Consider the following 21,151-nt stretch of genomic DNA (forward strand, 5'->3'; position numbering starts at 1 on the left):
AGTAGTAGATGCACAATAAGTATTTGTTAAAATAGTGAGTAAGTTGAATGATATAAGTTGCTTAAGAGAAAAAGACTACACACAATTATGGAATAAAGCTTTTTCTACAAATTTGGAAAGATTATCAAATACTGAGATATTACAAGAACAAGAAAGTATATGTAAAATTTCCCAAACCATTCTGCAACTCAGCAAATGTTCAAGGAGTCTACCATTTTTCAGAAACTTCTACAATAAGTGTTAGGGCTATGGTAATGAGGGAGATACAGTCAACCTTCTCCTATACCATTTTCTATCATCAGATGGCCCGTAAGAACAAACGACTGCTAACATAGTACTTATTATGTGCCACACACTACAGTAAGAAATTTATATTAACCTTATCACTTTTTCACAACAACCTATGAGTTCAGTACTATTAAGACACTGCTTTGCTGCTAAGGAAACAGAGACATGGAAGAGTTAGGCAACACTGCCCAAGGTCACACAGCTAGTAAGTGGAAGAAAATGAAGAATCTTAAAGTTCTATGTAGGTAGCACCCACACAACACCATACTATTCCCTTGCTCAAACTGAAGAAAATGAAAGATTTGAAATACTGCATATGAATGAAACAATTTCATCTTTGGAATGCACTCCAACAGAATCTACTTAGTTTGTGGTAAAAGTGCAGTAGATACTTGTTGAAGAGGGGTAACAGGCCCATGGGAACATACTATGCGATATTCTATTTTTGCATATATATTTTAAAGTTTCAAAAAATTTTAAAAAGCTAAAAAATCCACTGAGGGAAATGGGCATTTATTACACAATGTTGATGAAAAAACAAATTAGCACAACCTTTAAAAAAGTAAAATGGAAGTACATATTAAACTTTCACATGTGTATATTCTTTGATTCAGCATCCCAGTTTGAAATTTAGTCTACAGAAATAATAACATAAAGATTTCCTTATAAGGGTATTTACTTTAGTACTATAATAACAAAATAATGGAAGTTAAATGCTAATTAACTGAGAAATAGTTAATAAAGCAGTAATATGGGTAGTTATAGAGGAATGTTATGGGACCGTATTTTAAAATTGGATAAATCTGATTGTTCTGACAAGTTATCCATGGAAAATCATCAAGTGATTTTTAAAAAAAGGCAAACCAATACTATTATTGCATTTCCTAATTAAAAGTGTGCACGTGTGTTGTGTAATGGTAGGTGCAAGCAGAGGAAAAGCTGAAAATGATACAAAGCAAATTGAAGAGTGGTTAATGGAGTGTGGGTTTGCTTTCACTCCTTAAATACTTTTTTGGTACTGGGATATTAGGTTATTCTTACTTGTTTGGTATATATAAGTTAGGGGGAAAAAAAACCCAACACAGTATTTGCTTTTCAAAAAAAAAAAAAAATTGGAGGTGCTTTTATACTGCAAGCTCCTTCAAATGCATTTATTTTTGTATCCCAAGCCTGGAACATAGCATAAATATTTACTAAATGAAGGAATGCTGATTACCAGCTAGGACTTTCCACAAGACATTATGTTCCTACTGACTCAGATTTGTAGACCTGTAAATAAAACCACAATGCAATTAGAAAGGACACTTAAGAAAGAAAATATACCTTCCAAAACTTCACTGTTATGAGATTTGATCTGTAGAAAACAAGCAAAATTACCAATGAAAACCTGCCCCCTCCCTAGGGGAAAAAAAAAAAATCAGCCTAAAACATTTGGTTCCCAAATAGCTGTATGACCTCAGGTAAGTCACTTAACCTTCTTAAGCTTCAGTTTCTTCATTTAAAAAAAACTGAAGCTATTAATAACTCATAAGGTTCCTGTAAGAATTCATGAAGGTGCTTGGAAAATTGTAGAGCAACTATTAAAAATGTGAAGATATTTATTATTATAAAACTAATAAATCGAGATGGCTAGAAACGAAGTGAGGCCTACCTGCATCACCAAACATCAGCAAGGCGGCAGCAATTGCTCCATCCATAGTGCTTGTTGATTCAATCAACTAACAGAACGAGAAAAGACTGTTTTAAAAATAACACTTTAAGAATTATCTCACGTAAGTCTGTACAATGTAAGCACATCTTAAAATGTTATTGGACTTATCATCCCTATGTAGTGAAATATATACAGTATATTCAAAGTTTTATTATTTTAATTTTTAATTGCTAAGTTCTACATTAAAACATTAAAAACTCCCTACTTATTATGTGCTTATGTGTCCAGGCAGTGAGAGAGAGAGAGAGAGAGAATGGAGAGAGAAGGAGGTGGGACACTAGTAGACATTTGAATTATTCCTTTTTTATTTATGAAAAAATGAACCACAATTCTGCGATCATTTTTTTAAATCTAATACCTCTTAAGATGAGTGGGACGAAAGGTTCTTTTTTGATTTTTCCTCTATTTCTGAATTGCCTGAATTTATTCAAGAACATATTGATATACTACTTATATAATTAATAACCTCAATATATAATTTTTTGTACTCATCTATAACATTCTGCATTTCAAAAGAAACTGAACATCCTATATTTTTCTCTTGCTACAGTTAAGAGTGCTCTCTTCTACTAGTTTTCCTAATCTTGGATCCTTTGATATCCTGTAAGCCTCTCTTCATTTTCAAAACAGTCAAAGAATATTCTTATTAAGTCTAGGACTAAACTGTATTTTACAGCTTCTTGAATTCTTATATGGGTGTAAGAGCCTTTGCAGAGTACTTCAAGAGTGCTCTGCTTTGCAATGATACACTAAATTCCCTAAATTTTCAAATACTGATTAATGAAATATGCATACGAATTCTGCATATCAATCTTATTTTCCCACTGTAATTATAAAATTAGAGATAAATATTCTTACAGGAGAAAAGTACTCTTAACTACGTGAACAATTAGCAATCAGGCTAAAGTATCTTTAAACAGAGATTTGTTCCTCTGAATATTTAATACTCCATCATGTTTATTCTGTTGGAAGCTATTTTCAACACTATAAGCAGCCCCTGTAGCTACTAGTCGCTACATTTATTGTCTTCTTATTCTAGAAAAAAAATCACATCCAGAGGAAAATAACACTGCTGGCAGGGTACAAACTCAAGATACCACTAAAGTTTCATTTAGCTAACAGTAAAAATGTATCAAATTTATTTTGGGGGAAAAAAGATTCATGTTAAAGATAACAGAGAATAGTAGTAATTTATTCTACACAGTTTAAAACTAGCAGACCCAGCACCACCTTCAGTTCAGACACATTGTTTAGCCTGCACAGTACTTCCTTCTTTAAATTAGTTACCATAGGGGCAGCCTGGGTGGCTCAGCTGGCTAAGCAGCTGCCTTTAGCTCAGGTCATGATCCCAGGGTCCTGGGATTGAGCCCTGTGTCCAGCTCCCTCCTCAGCGGGGAGTCCGCTTCTCCCTCAGCTCCTCCCCCCTCTCATGTTCTCTCTCAAATAAATAAAATCTTAAAAAAAAAATAGTTACCATAAAAAGTTAATGAAGTACTGATACAACATGGATGAACCTGACACCCTTTTGCTAAGTGAATGAAGCCAGTTCACAAGTCAGATCATAAAAGATCACATATAATCCCATTTATATAAAATGTGAAGAACAGACAAATGTATAAAGACAGAGACTAGTGGCTGCCTAAAGAAAGAGGAGGGAAATGCAGAATGACTGTTAATGAATACAGTTTCTTTTTGGGGATGCCTGGGAAGCTCAGTTGGTCAAGCGTCGGCCTTTGGCTCAGGTCATGATCCTGGAGTCCTGGAATCCAGTCCCACATAGGGCTCCTTGCCAGGCAGGGAGCCTGCATCTCCCTCTGCCTGCCCCTCCCCTTGCTTGTGCACGCTTTCTCTCTCTCTCTCTCTCTCTCTCTCTCTCTCTGACAGACAAAATCTTTTAAAAAAAGTTTCTCTTTGAAAGATTAAGATGTTCTAAAATTAGATTATGGTGATAATTGCAACAATTTTGTAAATATATTAAAAACCACTAAATTAAACACTTCAAGTAGGTAAGGAAGCTATTAAATTGATCAAAAGTAAATAACAGCCTTTTCACTTTATTTGGAAACTCTGAAACCTAATAAAAATGGGCTACCATTAATATCGCATGGCCATGTCCTGCTGGCATTAGACAGCAGCTACCCATTTCAGAAAGAGCATATACTCTACCATACACCAGTGCCCACCACTTCAAAGTTACCTGCCTACACCACACAGATATGGTACCTCCTAAGGTTCAGACTGGAGATGGTGGTGGTCATGACAGATACAAAGGTGAAAAACAGAAACCTGCAATTAAATGATCCTCCTAAGGTCATTCATCTAATAAGTGATAGAGCTAGAAATAACCTATTTATTTGATGAAGATAACTAGTAATCTTCAGAGATTTATTCTCTACCTGAAATTTAATTGAATGGTCAATTTTTATGTGCTCTTATAAAGATACCTATTACAGTCCAAATACTGCCACTGATTTTGTTGTATATAATTCAATGTTTCTCAGCAAGAGTGCTATTCACGGGATAATTCTTTTGTTCTGCAGGACCACCCTCAGTACGGCAGGGCGTTTAGTGGCCCTGGTCCCCTGGTATTAACTATCAATAGCAACCCTTTGTCGTTATAAAGACACCCCCCCCCAAAAAAAAAGCCTCCTAACATTTCTGAGTTTCTAGTGGGAGACCAGGTGTCCCTACTTCAGAACTAAGCACAAAAAAAAATTTCACAAGCTATGTGAGCTATTAAGGGAAATATTATATATTACTGTATCATTTGTAGGTGAATAGCCTTACCTATTTAAAAAGTTATAGACTCCCAAAAAGTAAATCTCTGGCATTTACTTTTACTACATAAAATAAAAGTTAATTACCTCACATAAGACTTCTTTAAAAAAATGACTATCCACTAAATACAGTACTAAAAACATCATTACAGCGACAATAACCAATTACTATGAAAGGGTATAACCTTAAGTAAATCATTGTCACTTCTTTGTGGGAAAAGTTCCTTCAAGGTCTGAAGTTTAGCGTCTTTAAGGTCTTCCAATTCCGAAAGGTCTTCCAATTCCGAAATATCATCAGTATTTCTACCTGCCATAGTAGGAAGGCCCTGGGACTCTTCATCTTCAGATGGCTCAGAACTAAAAATATTTTCAGAGGAAAAAAACAGTATTTTGATGTATTACTGTTATTTTATTAGAATCATATATATATGTAATACAGCAATTCTTTTCAATAAGAATGTAATCTTTGTCAAAGATTTAAAAACTTTTTTCATTTCAGTATGGTTATATATATAAATCTACATTCCCAGAGTCAGCATACTTTAAAAACATCTCATATTACCTGGGGTGGGATGGAAAAGAACAATAAAATACCTGACATTTATTTTAAGATACACACATGTATTGCTTGCCCACTTTATCTTTCCTTTTTTTCACCTATACTCTACTCTGTGTATCAGATGAACGTTGTCAGGTTGCTCTTGAGAAACTATAAAGCCTACATTACTACAAAGATACAAGCATTTTCATGGCCTACCTAGCTGATCAGAATCTAAGTGTTAAAATCCGAATGGTCCCACTGAGTACCAGAATCTCTGCCAAGAAGAAAACATTTCTTCAGCAGACAAGGAGCATTTATTCCATGTGAGGTTTTATTCTACAACTAACATTAATCTCATTCCACCTCAATTTATATGTTAATCCTATATAAAAGACATTTGGAGCCAAATTTTAATAATCTATCTCCCAAACAAACAAAAATCTCATTTTGAAATTTTGGTTTTCTACCATGGTAGCCATTCTGGAGATCAGAAAACAGAAGTATAACAAATGGACAGAAGTTAGAAGGATCAGAGAAAGCAAGCTGGGAATTTAGTTAAGTATGTTCCTAGCGTCAGAGAATGCAGACTTTGCTATACAGCTCATCTATTTTGGGAAACATATACAGAATCTGTATTTTAATAACTTCACTATATCTATTCATCTTAGTTCAGCTGTACTGGTTAGGGCACTAGTTTTACCTGAGCATCGCCCAAAATATTTAAAAGCTGACAGATCCCCAAGGACCAGGAACATATATTTTAACAGACTTCTAGACTGACTTCTTGAACCCGGCTTTGAGAAAATACTCCAATGTAACAAGGTAAAATAAATCACTTCCTTTCCAGAAGGAATGTCCTTCAATATCTGAATGCGATTACGTGCTTCTCCTTTTCTATTATACCCAGACCTCTCATTCTTCATGTCCTCAACTCTTAATGCTCATTCTGCCTCACTCTGGTCACATTCCCAATTTTGCCACCTAGTTCACTGAGAAAATGAAAGCATTCAGGTCAGAATCTTCGCACGATTTCTGCTCTAGAAAACCACTTTCAAAGGTTCTTACTCTGCTAGCCATCACCTTAACCTAATGATCAGATTCACAATCTGGTGGGACGAACTGGTGTGCCTCTTGCTGTACTAAATATTTATACTAACTACCAATCTTACCATGCCTTGGATTAACTGTTCAGCTTGCAGGAAATACAAGTGAGAGAGGAATAAATTCAATACCATCATGAGGAAACAATCAGAAAAAAAACTATTTTCTCAAAGAAAAGATTCTACTTCTTCAGTAAGTTAAAATCCTTAAAAAAGAGGAGGGGAGAGGACCCTTTAAGATCGAAAGAAAGTCGGGACTTTTAACATGTGAATGCAGTGGATGCTTCTTGTTTGGATCCTGGTTTGAAAAAGCTGGTATAAAACACATGAATGTAGGGATATGTAGGTGGCTTAGCTGGTTAAACAACCAACTCTTGGTTTCAGCTCAAGTCATAATCTCAGGGTCGTGGGATCAAGCCCCCAGTCAGGCTCCGCACTCGGGGCCAAGTCTGCTTGTCCCTTTCCCTCTGCTCCTCCCCCAACTTGTGCTCATTCTCCCCCAAATAAATAAAAACTTAATTTAAAAAAACACATGAATATAAAATGGGAATTAGATGATATTAGAGAACTGTTCACTGATTGGTATTGGGTTTTGGGGAGGAGAAAGACATATCACCAAGTATTAGGGTTAGAAATGTTGGAATGTCCGTAATTTACTTTAAAATACTCCAGGCCATCCAAGACCTATAAAGAATTTCTCAAACTCAATACATGAGAAACAAATAATCAAATCAAAAAATGGGCAGAAGGTATGAACAGACACTTTTCCAATGAGGACATACAAACGGCTAACAGACACATGAAAAATTGTTCAAAATCATTAGCCATCAGGGAAATTCAAATCAAAACCATATTGAGATACCACCTTACACCAGTTAGAATGGCAAAAATTGACAAGGCAAGAAACAACAAATGTTGGAGAGGATGTGGAGAAAGGGGAACCCTCTTACACTGTTGGTGGGAATGCAAGTTGGTACAGCCACTTTGGAGAAGTGTGGAGGTCCCTCAAAAAGTTAAAAATAGAGCTACCCTATGACCCAGCAATTGCACTACTGGGTAATTACCCCTAAGACAGAGATGTAGTGAAGAGAAAGGCCATATGCACAATGTTCATAGCAGCATTGTCCACAACAGCTAAACTGTGGAAGAAGCCGAGATGCCCTTCAACAGATGAATGGATAAAGAAGATGTAGTCCATATATATATACAATGGAATATTACTCAGCCATCAGAAAGAACGATTATCCAATATTTGCGGCAATATGGATGGGAATGGAGGAGATTATGCCAAGTGAAATAAGTCAAGCAGAGAAAGACAATTATCATACAGTTTCAGTCATTTGTGGAACACAAGGAATAGCAGGAAGATCGGTAGGAGAAGGAAGGGAAGAATGAAGGGGGGGTAAACAGAAGGGGGAATGAACCACGACAGACTATGGACGCTGGGAAACAAACTGAGGGTTTCAGAGGGGAGGGGGTTGTGGGGATGGGCTAGCCCGGTGATGGGTATTAAGGAGGGCACATATTGCATGGAGCACTGGGTGTTATACGCAAACAACGAATCATGGAACACTACATCAAAAACTAACGATGTACTGTATGGTGACTAACACAACATAATAAAATGTAAAAAGAAAAAATAAAATACTCCAGGCCAATAATAATAATATATGAAACAATGAAGCAAACATTTTTTATTAACAATATTAACAAACATTAACAAATGTTAAGTCTAGGTGGTAGGAACATGAATGTTCATTGTCTATTATTTTTTCTTATATGCCTGAAGATTTAAAAATAAAAGAAAAAAATCTACAAAAACAAGGGCTGACTACTTTGTGTTCTTTTATCTGGTCTCAGATAAAGTTCTTCCCTTCTACTGAAGGTAAAGTCCCCTCTCAGTGCTAAGGGATTCCAGCCCTTTCTAGTTCCTACAGGACCCTGCTTCAACCATCTACTATCTTCTCTTCCCAGTCTCCTCTCTCTCCCTGAGCTCTTCCTCCCAAGCCTACAGTGAGCTCAAGACTGCATTAACTAACTAATTCAATGTGCCAGGAACTCTAGGAACTGTGGACACAAGCACAGAAATAAGCAAATTCTCCTCTCCTTAACAAATTTTATAGGACCAATTATCTACTTGCTCATTTCCTGTATAGTTCTCCTCTCAATGTTTTATTACCTTTTGCCCAACCGATTTCAGTGAAATTGTTCTTACCAAGGCAATAATATCCTCGAAAATGTCAAATGTAATAAAAATCTTTCATTGGTTATCTACTCCTCTGTAGTCCCATACACTGCTGACAAATCTCTGAAAATCTGGCCCTACACCCACCCTCACGCCATGGGTTTTACAACATTAGTATTTCTGATTTTCCTTTACCTCTTCACCTGTCCTTAATCTCCAAAGAAGGCTTTCCTCCTTTTGTTCACATTTGTGAATTGCTGGTGTTTCCTAGGATTCTATCTTTTCAGCTCCTTCTCGTCTACTAATAATTCTTAGGAGATTTCATCAACTGCCAGTTTCTATTATCAACACCAGTGCTTATCAAAAGGGGGGTGATTTTACCCCAAGAGAACACTTGGCAATGCCTGGAGACATTTTTGCTTATTTTGACTTGGGAGGTGCTACTAGCATGTAGTGAGTAGAGATCACAGATTCTGCAAGACATCCTGCAATGCACAGGAAAGGAGCCCCTCAAAGAATTATCTGGCCCAAACTGTTAAGGTTAAGAAATGATAACCAAAATGGCCCATTCATGGGTACTGATTATAACTATGGAACATTCACACACTGCAGTACTATGGAGTATGAAAAAGAATACAGGTTTCTATAAACGGATATGACTTTTAGGATAAATACCTAAGTGAATAAAACAAATATCAAAGAGTATGTATATATGCATGCATTTATGTAGTGTGCTATCTTCTGTGTAAGAAACAAGAACAAAGAGGGGCGCCTGGGTGGCTCAGTTGGTTAAGTGTCCAACTCTCCCAACTCTTGATTTCGGCTCAGGTCATGATTTCAGGGTCGTGAGATTGAGCCCCTAGTAGGGCTCTACACTGAGCATGGAGCCTGCTTAAGATTCTCTTTCTCTCTCTACCTCTGTTTCTCCTCCACCCCACATGGATGTGCACTCTTTCTCTCTTTTAAAAAAAAAAGGAAGGAAGGAAGAAAGGAAAAGGAAAAAGAAAAAGAAAAGGAAAGGAAAGAAGGAAGGAAGAAAAAGAAAGAAGGAAAAGAAAAAAGATACATGAAAGAAAAAGTATGATGAAAAACTAAACTGGTTAGTTCTGAGGTGGGATGACAGTGGGTATTACAAGAAAAAGGGAGAGACGTAATACTTTTCTAAGCACATTCCATGTAGAGTTTTAATTTCTGAAAGCTTAATATTTTAAATATTCAAAAATAAAATTTAAAAAAGGGATAAGGAAAAAACCTTAAAAGGAATACAAACAGAAATTAATGAACTGATCTATATTTCAAATGAATAACAGAGAAAACGTTAGATAATCCAAATACTTTGACCATATACCTTCGATCTAAAGACAAAACCTATAAACAAATTTTGAACTCTACTTAGTAGGTTTAATGGTCAAGTGGTATGATTACAGCAAATCTGAAACTATTTTATGTATACTGGATGAGTGCGCAAGTTAAGAAATAAAATGACAAGCGAGAAGCCAGAGTTCTCAATGTCAGAAAAGGAAATACAGAAGGAGAGCCAAGGAAAAGCCTTGTAGTGGTAGATTAGAATTAAAGGTTATCATTAAAAACTTGTGATTTAAAAACACACACTCAAAAAACAACACACACACGTTCCCCTCATATTTCCTAGCCCATATAGCTGAAAAGGACAATGATATAACCCCTGCCTTGCCCAATAGCAAAGAAAGAACACTCCTAGTCCCCAGATTTCCAAATACCATTCTCTATTAAGAGAAACCAGTGCAAAAAAAAAAAGAGTAAAAAGTAAAAAAAAAATAAAAGGAACCAGTGTTTTTTGGAGAAATGGCTAATTCTAAATTCAGGCCTAGGGTAGGGACAATGTAAGTTTGGACCATCTTTTGCCAGAAGGGAAAGAAAGGCTCATAAAATGATAGGAACCTCTCAAAATCAGAGCCTGCCTAAAAAAGCCCTCAATTGCCAAAATTTAGCAATTTGAGCACCAAAATGAATAATGACAGTAAATGAATTACAACCCGCTGAACAAATAAGTATCTATGATCCCATTTTGATATTTACTTACACTATATAAATACCATATAAATAAATGGGGGAGAAAATAAAAAACCTTTTTTATATTAGAATACCAAATAATTGAAGTATAAGATCTGAAATGTTAATTAGACTACCACAAATTCACAACCCTCATTTAAATACCTGATTCAGGTAAGAATCATCAACAGATACTAAAACTACTGAGTGAAAGTCTGCTAAGGAATAAGATCATTACCTGGTCTCAAAGCATCTGCCAATAGATTAATCACTACAAAGGGGAAAACAGTAACTCTATAGGGAGAAAGCTGGCAGGTTTCTGAGTGATCCAGATCACTTCACCAATACAGAGACAAACTGCTATCAATGTTCCTTGTAACCCGACACACTGAGGTAGCATTCCTCCCACTTCACCCTAATTTTAATCATGAAGAAAATCAGCTAAGTACAAGTTGAGAAACCTCCTTAAAAAACGGCCTCTTAACCTTCAAAGGCCAATGATGTGAAAAACGAAAAAAGGCTGAGAAACTGTCAGATTAAATGAGACTAAAGACACATGATACTGTTTAAAAAAAAAAAACAAACTCCAACATGATACTGGAGAAAAAATTGCTATGAAGTACTTACTTAAAATACAGTCCAAGGACTGACTGCTAGTTCCTAAACTCACACTGTTACCCAGCAGTGACAAGATAAGGAACTTGCACCAGAAGGTAAAACAACTACATTATAAGCATATCACTTAGTCGAGCTGACTTTTCCTTATAATACTTTCCTGGCAAAGAAACTGGTATACTGATTTGCATTCTAGAGCACAGTACTTATTTACAAATCAGTACTTCTGAACAGCACTTTATCAGGATTAACTGGTAATATTTAAATATGTAATGTACATTAGATACGTGTACTGTGCAATATTAATTGGTATTTCTGAATTTGAAATGCTTCTCTTGTAATGTAAGAAAACTACCTTGTTCTTAGCAGGTAAATGTGACTCTAACACATTTAACCATGCAGGATCTTCACTATTTTTTATTTCAGAGTGAATTTCAGTAGAAAGGCATGTTCATTATGGCTTATTTACAAAAAGTTTATTTTAAGAGGAAATTCTCATCATCAGCAGACAGTCTCGATCTCTTGGCTCCTTCCTGCAGCATTTTCTTCACTTAGCTTCTGAGCACAAAACATTTTGACTTTTCTCTTAACCTTAACAACGATTCCTTCTTAGAACCTCTACAGATTTCTCCTTACCTCTCTGTTCCTAAAATCCCAAGTTTCTCTGGCCTAAATCCTTCAAACAGGAGATCTCTTTTTCAGGTATACTAGCATCTCTTGGTGATTTCATCTTATCATATGACTTTAAATATCAAATCTGTATTCTGACAATTCCTAAATTTAGATGTTACCCAGACCTCCACCCAAAACTCAAATGTCACAAATCCAGTTGCCTACTCGACATCTCCCACCTAGATGTCTAACAGTCTTCTCAATCACAGCATGTTCAAGACTGAACTGCCAATCTTTCCTTCAAAAGGAGGACCCACACCACACCCCGAACAGTCTTCCTTATCTCAGTTAATAGTAACTCCATCCTTCTAGTTGTTCAGGCCAATTTTAGGGTCACCCTTAACTCCTTTCTCTTCCACCCAAAATCCAACAATAAAACCTCTCTGCTCTACCTTCAAGGTATATACAGTTTCTAACCCCTTCTAATCATCCCCATAAACAGGAGCTTTCTTTAAGTGTCCATCATGTCTTGCCTGCGTTATTACAACAGTATCCACGCTTCTAGTACTGTTCCCCTATAGTCTCAAAGACCTTTAAAGCATGTGAGTGAAATAATTTACTCCTCTGCTCCATACACTCCATTCATTAGCTTTCTCAGAGTAAAAGCCAAAGAGCCTATGTGCGTAACAATTAAATTCCTCTTCTACCCCGCTGCTTACCCTGTGACCTTAGTTAGGTCCCTCTCTCTGATTCATCTGCCCCCTACTTTCCTTAGAAACATCAGGTATAATACCACTTCAGGGTCATTGAACAAGTTATTTCCAGTGACCAGAATACTCCACTCCTGCCCTCTGCCCTCATATCCATATGGTTCACACTTTCTTACCCCCTTTAGATCTCTTCTCAAGCATCATCTTCTCAATAAAGCTTCTTTCCAACTGTGCTCTTTAGAAACCACATCCCCTACCCCTGAACTCCATTATTCTCCTTCCTTTTTGGTCATAATATTTATTATTTTGCATACTACATTGTTTATTTGTTCACTGTCTTTCTACCTGACTATAACACAAACTCCAAGCTACTCCACAGAAACGTGCCCCAAAAATGTTAAAATTATTTGACTCTGGGACTTAAGAATAGATCATAAAGCAATTATAGATGATCAAAGGTCCATGTTAAAATAATTTCTCTATGGAGGATTAAAAAAATTAAATTATCTGCTCTCACTAAACTTTTTATTGAAAATCAGTGTTACCCAGAAACGTGCGCACGTGCGCACACACACACACACACACAACCTCTCTACAGTTCTAAGTTAGGGAAAAATAACCAAGATGCAATAGGGAAAAGGCAAAAAAGAATAAAAGAGAGAAGTCACCAACCAATTTTCAAATTAAATAACTTTTTCTTGAAAAACCTCTTACATAGACAAATATAATGAATGAATCTATTAAGCTGCTTACACTATAATCACTGTGTCTTTGTTGAATTTTTTCTCTTGAACTGTACTGGAGCAATTCGGGGAAACGATATCTTCACTATCAGAAGACAAATCAATATACTGTATTCCTCTTTGATTCTTGAAATATGATATACTAGCTTTTCTTTCATTTTCTGTAGTTTCTGGAACACTAGAATCTTCTGCAAAAGAAAAAAAAGGAGAAAGGCATTCTGAGCAACTTGAAAATAAATCTGTTTTTGATAACTATAATCATGTGCTAAAGTCTCTAATTTGTTCACTGTTTCCACCCTAAAACCAAAAATTCTCACCAGTTTTTAAAGAAAAAATTAATAGACCAGGGCTGATGTTAAATGATTTTCCATTTCACAAGTTAATTTACTTGCAAGACCCTAGCGGAAACTGCAAAAGAGAGGTTTGTGCTTTAAAATGTCTTCATCTTCTCTCTGTGCTTTAATTTCCTAGTACCCAGTTCTGGTCTAAATGAACATGGACAGTACAGCCCAAAATACTTATAGTCCAATCCTGTCTCTTAGTTAAGTTATGTAATCACTCCAAACCTCAGTGTCCTCACCTGTAAAATAGAGATGCTAATTATCACAAGGGTCATGTGAACATAAAATCAAAAGATATGTATTAGGCATTTAGTTAGGTCATTGGCACATAGCCCGTATTCAATACACATTACCTTACACGCAAATGTTGGTGTTATTGGCTGAATTATGGCCCTTCCAAAATTCTTAAATTTCAACTCCCAGGACCTCAGAATGTAACACATTTAGAGACAGGGTCTTCAAAGAGGAGACTGAGTTAAAATGAGGCTGCTTCGGTGGAGGCTCTAATCTAGTATGACTGAGTCGTAAGAAAAGAGAGACAAAATATGTGTGCACGAAGGGAAGGCCATGTGAGGACAAAGTGAGAAGGTGGCCATCTGCAAGCCATGGAGAAAGTCCTCAGAAGAAACAAACTTGATCCTGGGTTTCCAGCCTCCAGACGTTTAACAAAATAAAGGTGTGTTGTTTAAGGCAGCCAATACTGTATTTTGTTATGGCAGTCCTCACAGCCTAAAAATTTTGGCTCGTTCAAAACTGGTGAATAAAATATTTTACCAAGGTCTCTTCAATAGCAGCGTTCCAAAATTATTCTCCCTTCTCCTAGCAAAACCACCATTCTCCCTTACATATGTGACAAAGAAAAGATCACATTTAAGAAATTCATATTAAAAGTAGTCAATGCCTTGGTCTAGTGAATGTATTTTAAAAAACAATGACCATATCAATCTTTAGTTCAAAGGTGTCAGTGTAAAAAAACAATCACTGCCATTAATTCTTTTCTAAGTCAGACTCAAGTCTCAAGGGATGCACAAGCATTTTTAATCCTCACAATAATCCTGAGGGTACACATTACATCACCATTTTATAGATAAACTAGGTTTAGAGAAAACAACCTGTCTAAAGTCATATAGGAGAAGTAACAAATCGGAAATCCATGCATAAAGGTCTAAATCCTTATACTCCAAAATTCTTAGGCCATCCCCAATACCTGTCACAGAATGATGGCAATCATTATAATGAAGCTCATGAGCTGTATTTGTAAATAACATTAACCATGGCCTATAGGACTACTATTAACCTGGAGGGCAGTAAAATGACATTTCTTTACTTCCTACGACGAAGTCCTATCAACACTACTGAAAAGCAAATCACGTTTTTTCCAAAAGAACAATTTTATAAATATTGAGTGAAGAACCTAGATGAAGAACTCTGCATTGGAACAAATCATAGCTGTATTAAATGCCATAAACATGAAGACACTTACAAATTCTGATAGGTATGTGAATAACAAGATTAAAGCCCAACTCCTATGAATTATAAGGGTAATATGGATTCTGCTTTTACAAAGTGTTCCTGATACATCAAAAATCATACATAAAATTAAAAACTACATGTTCACGGTATCAAAAATCTGACCTAAAGCTAATGCATATCAGCTAAACATGTTAACCAGCATCCTGTTTTCTTATATTTTCAAAGGGCTTTTTGAATGATTTTACATTGTCTGTTTTTCTTCAAAGTCTCTTTATTCAAAATGAATAATAAATCTTTTTAAAGTTGGCTACTTAAATGCCTAAATGTCTGGAGGAGGGGAGTCCTAAAAAATCTGTTAATGAGTATTAGGAGAACTATAGTTTCTTGAACTTGATTACATATTCATCTTTGATTTTCTCTCATTTTTTTCCCTCTTATTTTATACAGATAATACAAAATATACAGTGAAGACATACCAAATTTTAAAACTCATGTGGTTAGTTAACAAGACAGGAAAAAAAAATAAAGACATCTGGCTTACTCTCCATCATGTACTCAATCACTCAGAGCTTTTACTGGTAATGTAATATATACCATCAAAATATATACATTATATATATACACACACATACACACTGCATACAATGTATTATTTTGTATATTATATATTATATTTTATATATTATACATATTTTATATTACATAGATTGTAATATACATTAAACATACCTATATTATCTCTACCTAAAAATATACCTTAAACATGTACACAGCTCTGAACCAAGTGACATCCCCATAGCCCAACTGGTAAGTGACTAACAGAGGAAGTAGTCTGATAATACGGAGGATAAGGGAAGGTTACAATACAATAGCATTTCTCAAACTCAGAACCCTTTGCGCTCTTGAAAACTGAGGACCCTAAAGAGCTTTTGCTTATGTTGCTTATGTTGGTTATATCTGTATTACCATATTAGAAAGTAGAAACTAAGAAACTTTATTAAACTGTTTACATAATAACAAATTTTTATGAAAACTATATCCCTCATCCCATCCCTCTCCTCCCAGTCTAGTGAGAAGATTGGCACTGTTTTATATTTGTAAAAACCTTAGGCTTAACATAAGACAGCTAGGTTCTATCTGTTTCTGCAATTCAATTATTAAAATATACTGTTTTTGTTTAGGTCTATGAAGAAAATCATGCCTCGCACAGTTACACAGTTAGGAAAGGAAGAGCATTTTCATAACCTTTTTACAATACGATGGATATTCTTTGATACTTAACCCAAATTTGACAGGTGGTAGTTTTTTTTTTTTAAAGGTCAGTTGCAATGTGGAATCTGAAACCATATGAATAAAACTTTTGCGTTCTATTACATTTAAACCCACCGGTCTATCTTGCACTTTAATGGACCTTTAAACCATGCATTATTTTGTAACATTGTGTGCATTGGTCACTTGGAAGTACTTAGTTCACTTGCTGATTAATGCAGATCTTCCAAATGTTAACACATTTCACGATATTTTAATTAAAAAATTAGGTTTATTAATATCACCATTGATCTTGAAATATCTGGGGACTGTCAAACTCACAGTCCAAAATCCAAACTTTCCTTTGAAAATTGGAATCTTATCACTAGCAATACATGCGGCCAGTTATTTCCTTGATATCACTGTCCATTTTTTCAGAAAATGTCTGCTAAATACCTAAGTCTGCTTAACTACAGTTTGTCAATCATTCTTTTAAGTAAAAACGGTGTTTGGTGAAAAAAAATGACAAGTTCAAATCAGAACTGAAAGAAACTGTTCAAATGCTTTCTCTTGAGATAACCCCTGTACACACGGCTGTATACAGCAAAGGCTGGTTCACGTTTTGTTTCACAAAGGTATTAAAAAGACACCTACTGCTTAGTTGAGATTTACCAAAATTAACAATTTTTACTGCTTTATCAAAAACATTCTTAAGCGAAACTGACATTTAAAAAATTTTAAGAATATAATGACTACTAGAACAGTTTGGAGTCTTGGCCTTGATTTGTGCTAAGGCACCAGCAGTTTTATCTACCATTGCTTTTGTACCATCAACATAATAAAATGGCAAGTAGTATCTTCGTATTATCATGAAAGTAGTTTGCCCTTAGGCATCCTAAAGGTTCACATACCACACTTTGAAAACTGATGGGACACAGTAAGAGCTTGTTTATATAAAAAGACCAACTTCCCAATACAGTGAATAATTTAGAATTAGAATAACGCTCACTGCTTAGATTTGTTTGCACTTTGTGAAGTAAGCAAAACCAAAAATAGCTAAGAGGCAATGGCCAAAACGATGCAGTGATGGTTTTTGACCCAAGCCAAACAAGCACTTTTAAGCAGCAGCACAAGGGAGAGAGGAAATAGAAAAATACAAATGAAAGAATGGTGAAACGCTGAAACAATTATGAAGGCATCAGCTACTATTAAATTCTGACATTTGCTGACTGCCTCCGTGTTTAAGGCACTGTACCAGGAGGTAGGGAATATTAAAGAAAAAAACTTCAACCCGCCCTAAAGAAACAAGTAAGAGCTAAGTAGTCATGTACACAAATAACCGTTATGAAATATGATTTGTGTCATGAGAAAGGAATAAACAAAATGCTACAGGAACATAAGGGAAAACAGTCTATTCTTTCATACAAAGACCATAAAGAAGCCTATCATATTTTAGAGACAGAAGATGAGTATTTTCTCATTACCAAAAGGTAATGGGAACCTACATCACTAGCATATGCAAGAAGGCGCCAAGATTCCAGGGAGTTTTTCCAAACTAAAATCCCTATTAATGGTATGCACAAGAGAAGACAATCTTATATCCCAAATTTTTCCAGTATGCTTGTACCCATTCTCATATCTAAGTCTACCATAAAACAAAAGAAGTATTTAAGTCTGACACTGGTTTCACCTTTCCAAAGGGTACAAGATCAAGGGCCACTCAAAAACAAACAAAAATCAGTGCTAGGATTATGAGCTCACACTAAAGCAGTACAAATTAATTTGATAGCCCATAAATAAAAATTATCTTCCAAAGTAGAATGAAAATACATAAACCTTTATATCTGTCCTGAAGACTTACAGAACTGTGCCACTTGTCATCGTCTAGTTGTGTTGCTCTACATGGTTCAATTCTCTAACATGGCAACTAACTTTCAGGCAACTCCTTTGAATACCAAGTAAAACACATCACTGATTTACCATTTTAAAAGGTAACCAAAATCGCAAAATCTGAGCAGCCTGAAGGTCACAGTAAAAAGAGAAATACCAATAGCATCTTCTAAAAGATAAATCTCTGACGAAAGCTCTAAAAAAGACAGAGACTACACTAATACAAGACTGAAGAGTAACTTCTGAAACATCTCAGGTGTAAGCCAAAAGAAAAGATAAATGGGAAATGTAAAAAAAATACAAAGCCATGCTGTTGTTACTGGACAAAGCAAAAGTGTTTAACTTGAGAGACCCATTTTTTAATAACAGAACTTAGATCCACAACAAAAATACAACTAACATATTATCTTAACTGCATACTAATAATGAAAGACATAAACACTGCAGGATACATAAGGCAAAAAGTCAAGAGACAAATATGAGGCTTTAACTCTCTTTTCCAAGCTCTTTACAGACAGCACAAAAATAAGACATATAATACTGCTTTCCAAATATTTTTGATTGGGACCCACCATAAGAGACACATTTTAGATTATGACCCTAAACATGATATTAAACACATATAACTGAAATAAAAGTTTCAGAGGCTTTCTATCAGTGATACTTTGATAATTTTCTATTTACTCCATTAAAAAACAGTTGCATGTAATTAGTCAGGATCCAAGAAACTGAGTTTATGACACAAGGTTTGTGATCTACAGTTTGAATAGAATTATATAAATAAAATTAATCTGTTATTTGTTATATAAATTAATCTATACTTAGATTATGTCATCTTTTCAAGTAGTCTTAGAACTTTTACAGAAATTAATGGTAAATAAGGCCCCAAAGAAAATTTCAGTAAATTAGCCAAAACAGAAATACTATAGACCACACTCTCTAGTCATAAAACAGTACAATTAGAAGTAAATGTTAATGAGAACACTGAAGCAAATTTCAGCCACTTGGAAATTTAAGAAAGAAAAAAAAGCCATAGAAACCACTTCTTTGAAGTTTCAGGTCAGAGAGGAGGAAAAAAACAACACCTTAAAACTACAAGAATTAAAATAATGGGGTAAACAAATATAAAACTAGAGAAACAGATGAATGGCCTATGAGATGCAAATATACATGAGAATTTAGACTATACTGATGTTTCATAAGAAAAAAGGTTTATCAATAAATGATTCTGGAACAACTGACTAGTAAATGACAAATAACGAGCAAAGGAGAAAATTGTATCAACCTTTCTTTAGTCCTTATAATAATATAAATTCCAGATGAGATTCAAGATTAAAATAAAAATCAACACAAAACCTAACTCATATCCATTACTTTGCTTATCAATGCAAAACCTGACTCAGATCCATTAGTTTGGCTAGCAAAACAAAAAAAGAAAGTAACGAGTGTTAGCAAGGATGTGGAGAAACTGGAACCCTTGTGCACTGCTGGTGGGAAAGTAAAATGGTGCAGGTATTAATGGAAAACGTGTGATGGTTTCTTATATGATCTGTCAATTCCATTTCCAGGTATATACCCTAAAGAAGTGACAGTAGGGTCCCAAAGAGATACTTGTACACACATTTCATAGCACTAATAGTCATAATAACCAAAAGGTAAAAGCAACCCAAGTATTCATCCACAGATGAATGGATAAACAAAATGTAGTATATACACACAACAGAATGCTTTTCAGCCTTAAAGAGGAAATTCCGATACATGCTACAACATGAATGCATCTTAAAGACTTTATGCAAAGGGAAATAAACCAGTCACAGAAAGACAAATCCTGGGGCGCCTGGGTGGCTCAGTCGTTAAGCATCTGCCTTCAGCTCAAGGCGTGATCCCGGCATTCTGGGATCGAGCCCCACATCAGGCTCCTCTGTTGGAAGTCTGCTTCTTCTTCTCCCACTCCCCCTGCTTGTGTTCCCTCTCTCGCTGGCTGTCTCTCTCTTTGTCAAATAAATAAATAAAATCTTAAAAAAAAAAAAAAGAAAGAAAGACAAATCCTGCATGATTCCACTTTTATGATGTACCTAGAGTAGTCAAATTCAGAGACAGAAAGTACAAGGGTGGTTACCACAGGCTGGGAATAGGAGGGAAGTGTTGAATGGGTACAGAGTTTCATTTCTGCAAGATGAAAAGAGTTCTGAAGATTAACTGAACAATACTGTGAATGTACCTAAAACTCTTGTGATTTGTATACTTAATAGTTAAGATGATAAATTTTATGTATATTTTACAATTAAAAATAAAATTAACACAGATGTGTGAGAATAAAATACAGATGAAAATATTTATAATGTGATCGTAAGGAATGCCTGTCTGATCAGGACCTTAAACCCTGGAAGCCATCAAAGAAATGAATGAACAAGTTGACCATGTGAAAATGTAAAATTTCTCTAGGACAAACAAGGAATCAAAAGAATAAAAAACTTACAAATCATTTATCAGAAAAAAAGAAAAAGGAACAAAGAAAAAGTCCAGAACGTTAATACATTTATGAAAGCATACTTAACCTTAAAAGCAAAGAATAAAAGTAAAACAATTTAATTCCCTGGTAAAGATTAAAAAGGTTTCCAATATTCTGGCCTAGTATGAAAAAGCAGACATCTAAAAACTAAGCTGTAGTCTGGTGCCAAGTGGTAAAACTTCCGTGTATGGTAACTTGGCAATTACTAAAATATTGCTAACATTTGCTCTAATCTGACAATTCCAAGAATTTTTCTTCAGATTGTACACAAGCTAAAAAATCTGTGTAAAAGGATGGTCACTACAGCCTTCTCTTGACAGCAAAAAAAAAATGATGAAAAAACCCAACCAACTGATGTCCACTAATGGGAAACT

At 35.3% G+C, this 21,151-nt stretch overlaps 1 protein-coding gene across 6 annotated transcripts in view; it reads right to left on the reverse strand.

The window, feature by feature from the left end:
- The window catches only part of SMARCAD1 (SWI/SNF-related, matrix-associated actin-dependent regulator of chromatin, subfamily a, containing DEAD/H box 1), a 74,973-nt gene that overhangs the window by 47,119 nt on the left and 6,703 nt on the right, over nucleotides 1-21,151 (reverse strand). For all 6 annotated transcript variants that reach the window (XM_011219799.3, XM_019795337.2, XM_034671496.1 and 3 more), the window contains exons 3-5: nucleotides 13,324-13,501; nucleotides 4,962-5,133; nucleotides 1,940-2,006 (exon numbers count right to left, since the gene is read on the reverse strand). In XM_011219799.3, coding sequence (XP_011218101.1) covers nucleotides 1,940-2,006; nucleotides 4,962-5,133; nucleotides 13,324-13,501 — 417 coding nt within the window. The remainder of the gene's footprint in view (nucleotides 1-1,939; nucleotides 2,007-4,961; nucleotides 5,134-13,323; nucleotides 13,502-21,151) is intronic.

This window comes from Ailuropoda melanoleuca, chromosome 11, assembly GCF_002007445.2.
Source record: "Ailuropoda melanoleuca isolate Jingjing chromosome 11, ASM200744v2, whole genome shotgun sequence".
NCBI lineage: Eukaryota > Metazoa > Chordata > Mammalia > Carnivora > Ursidae > Ailuropoda > Ailuropoda melanoleuca.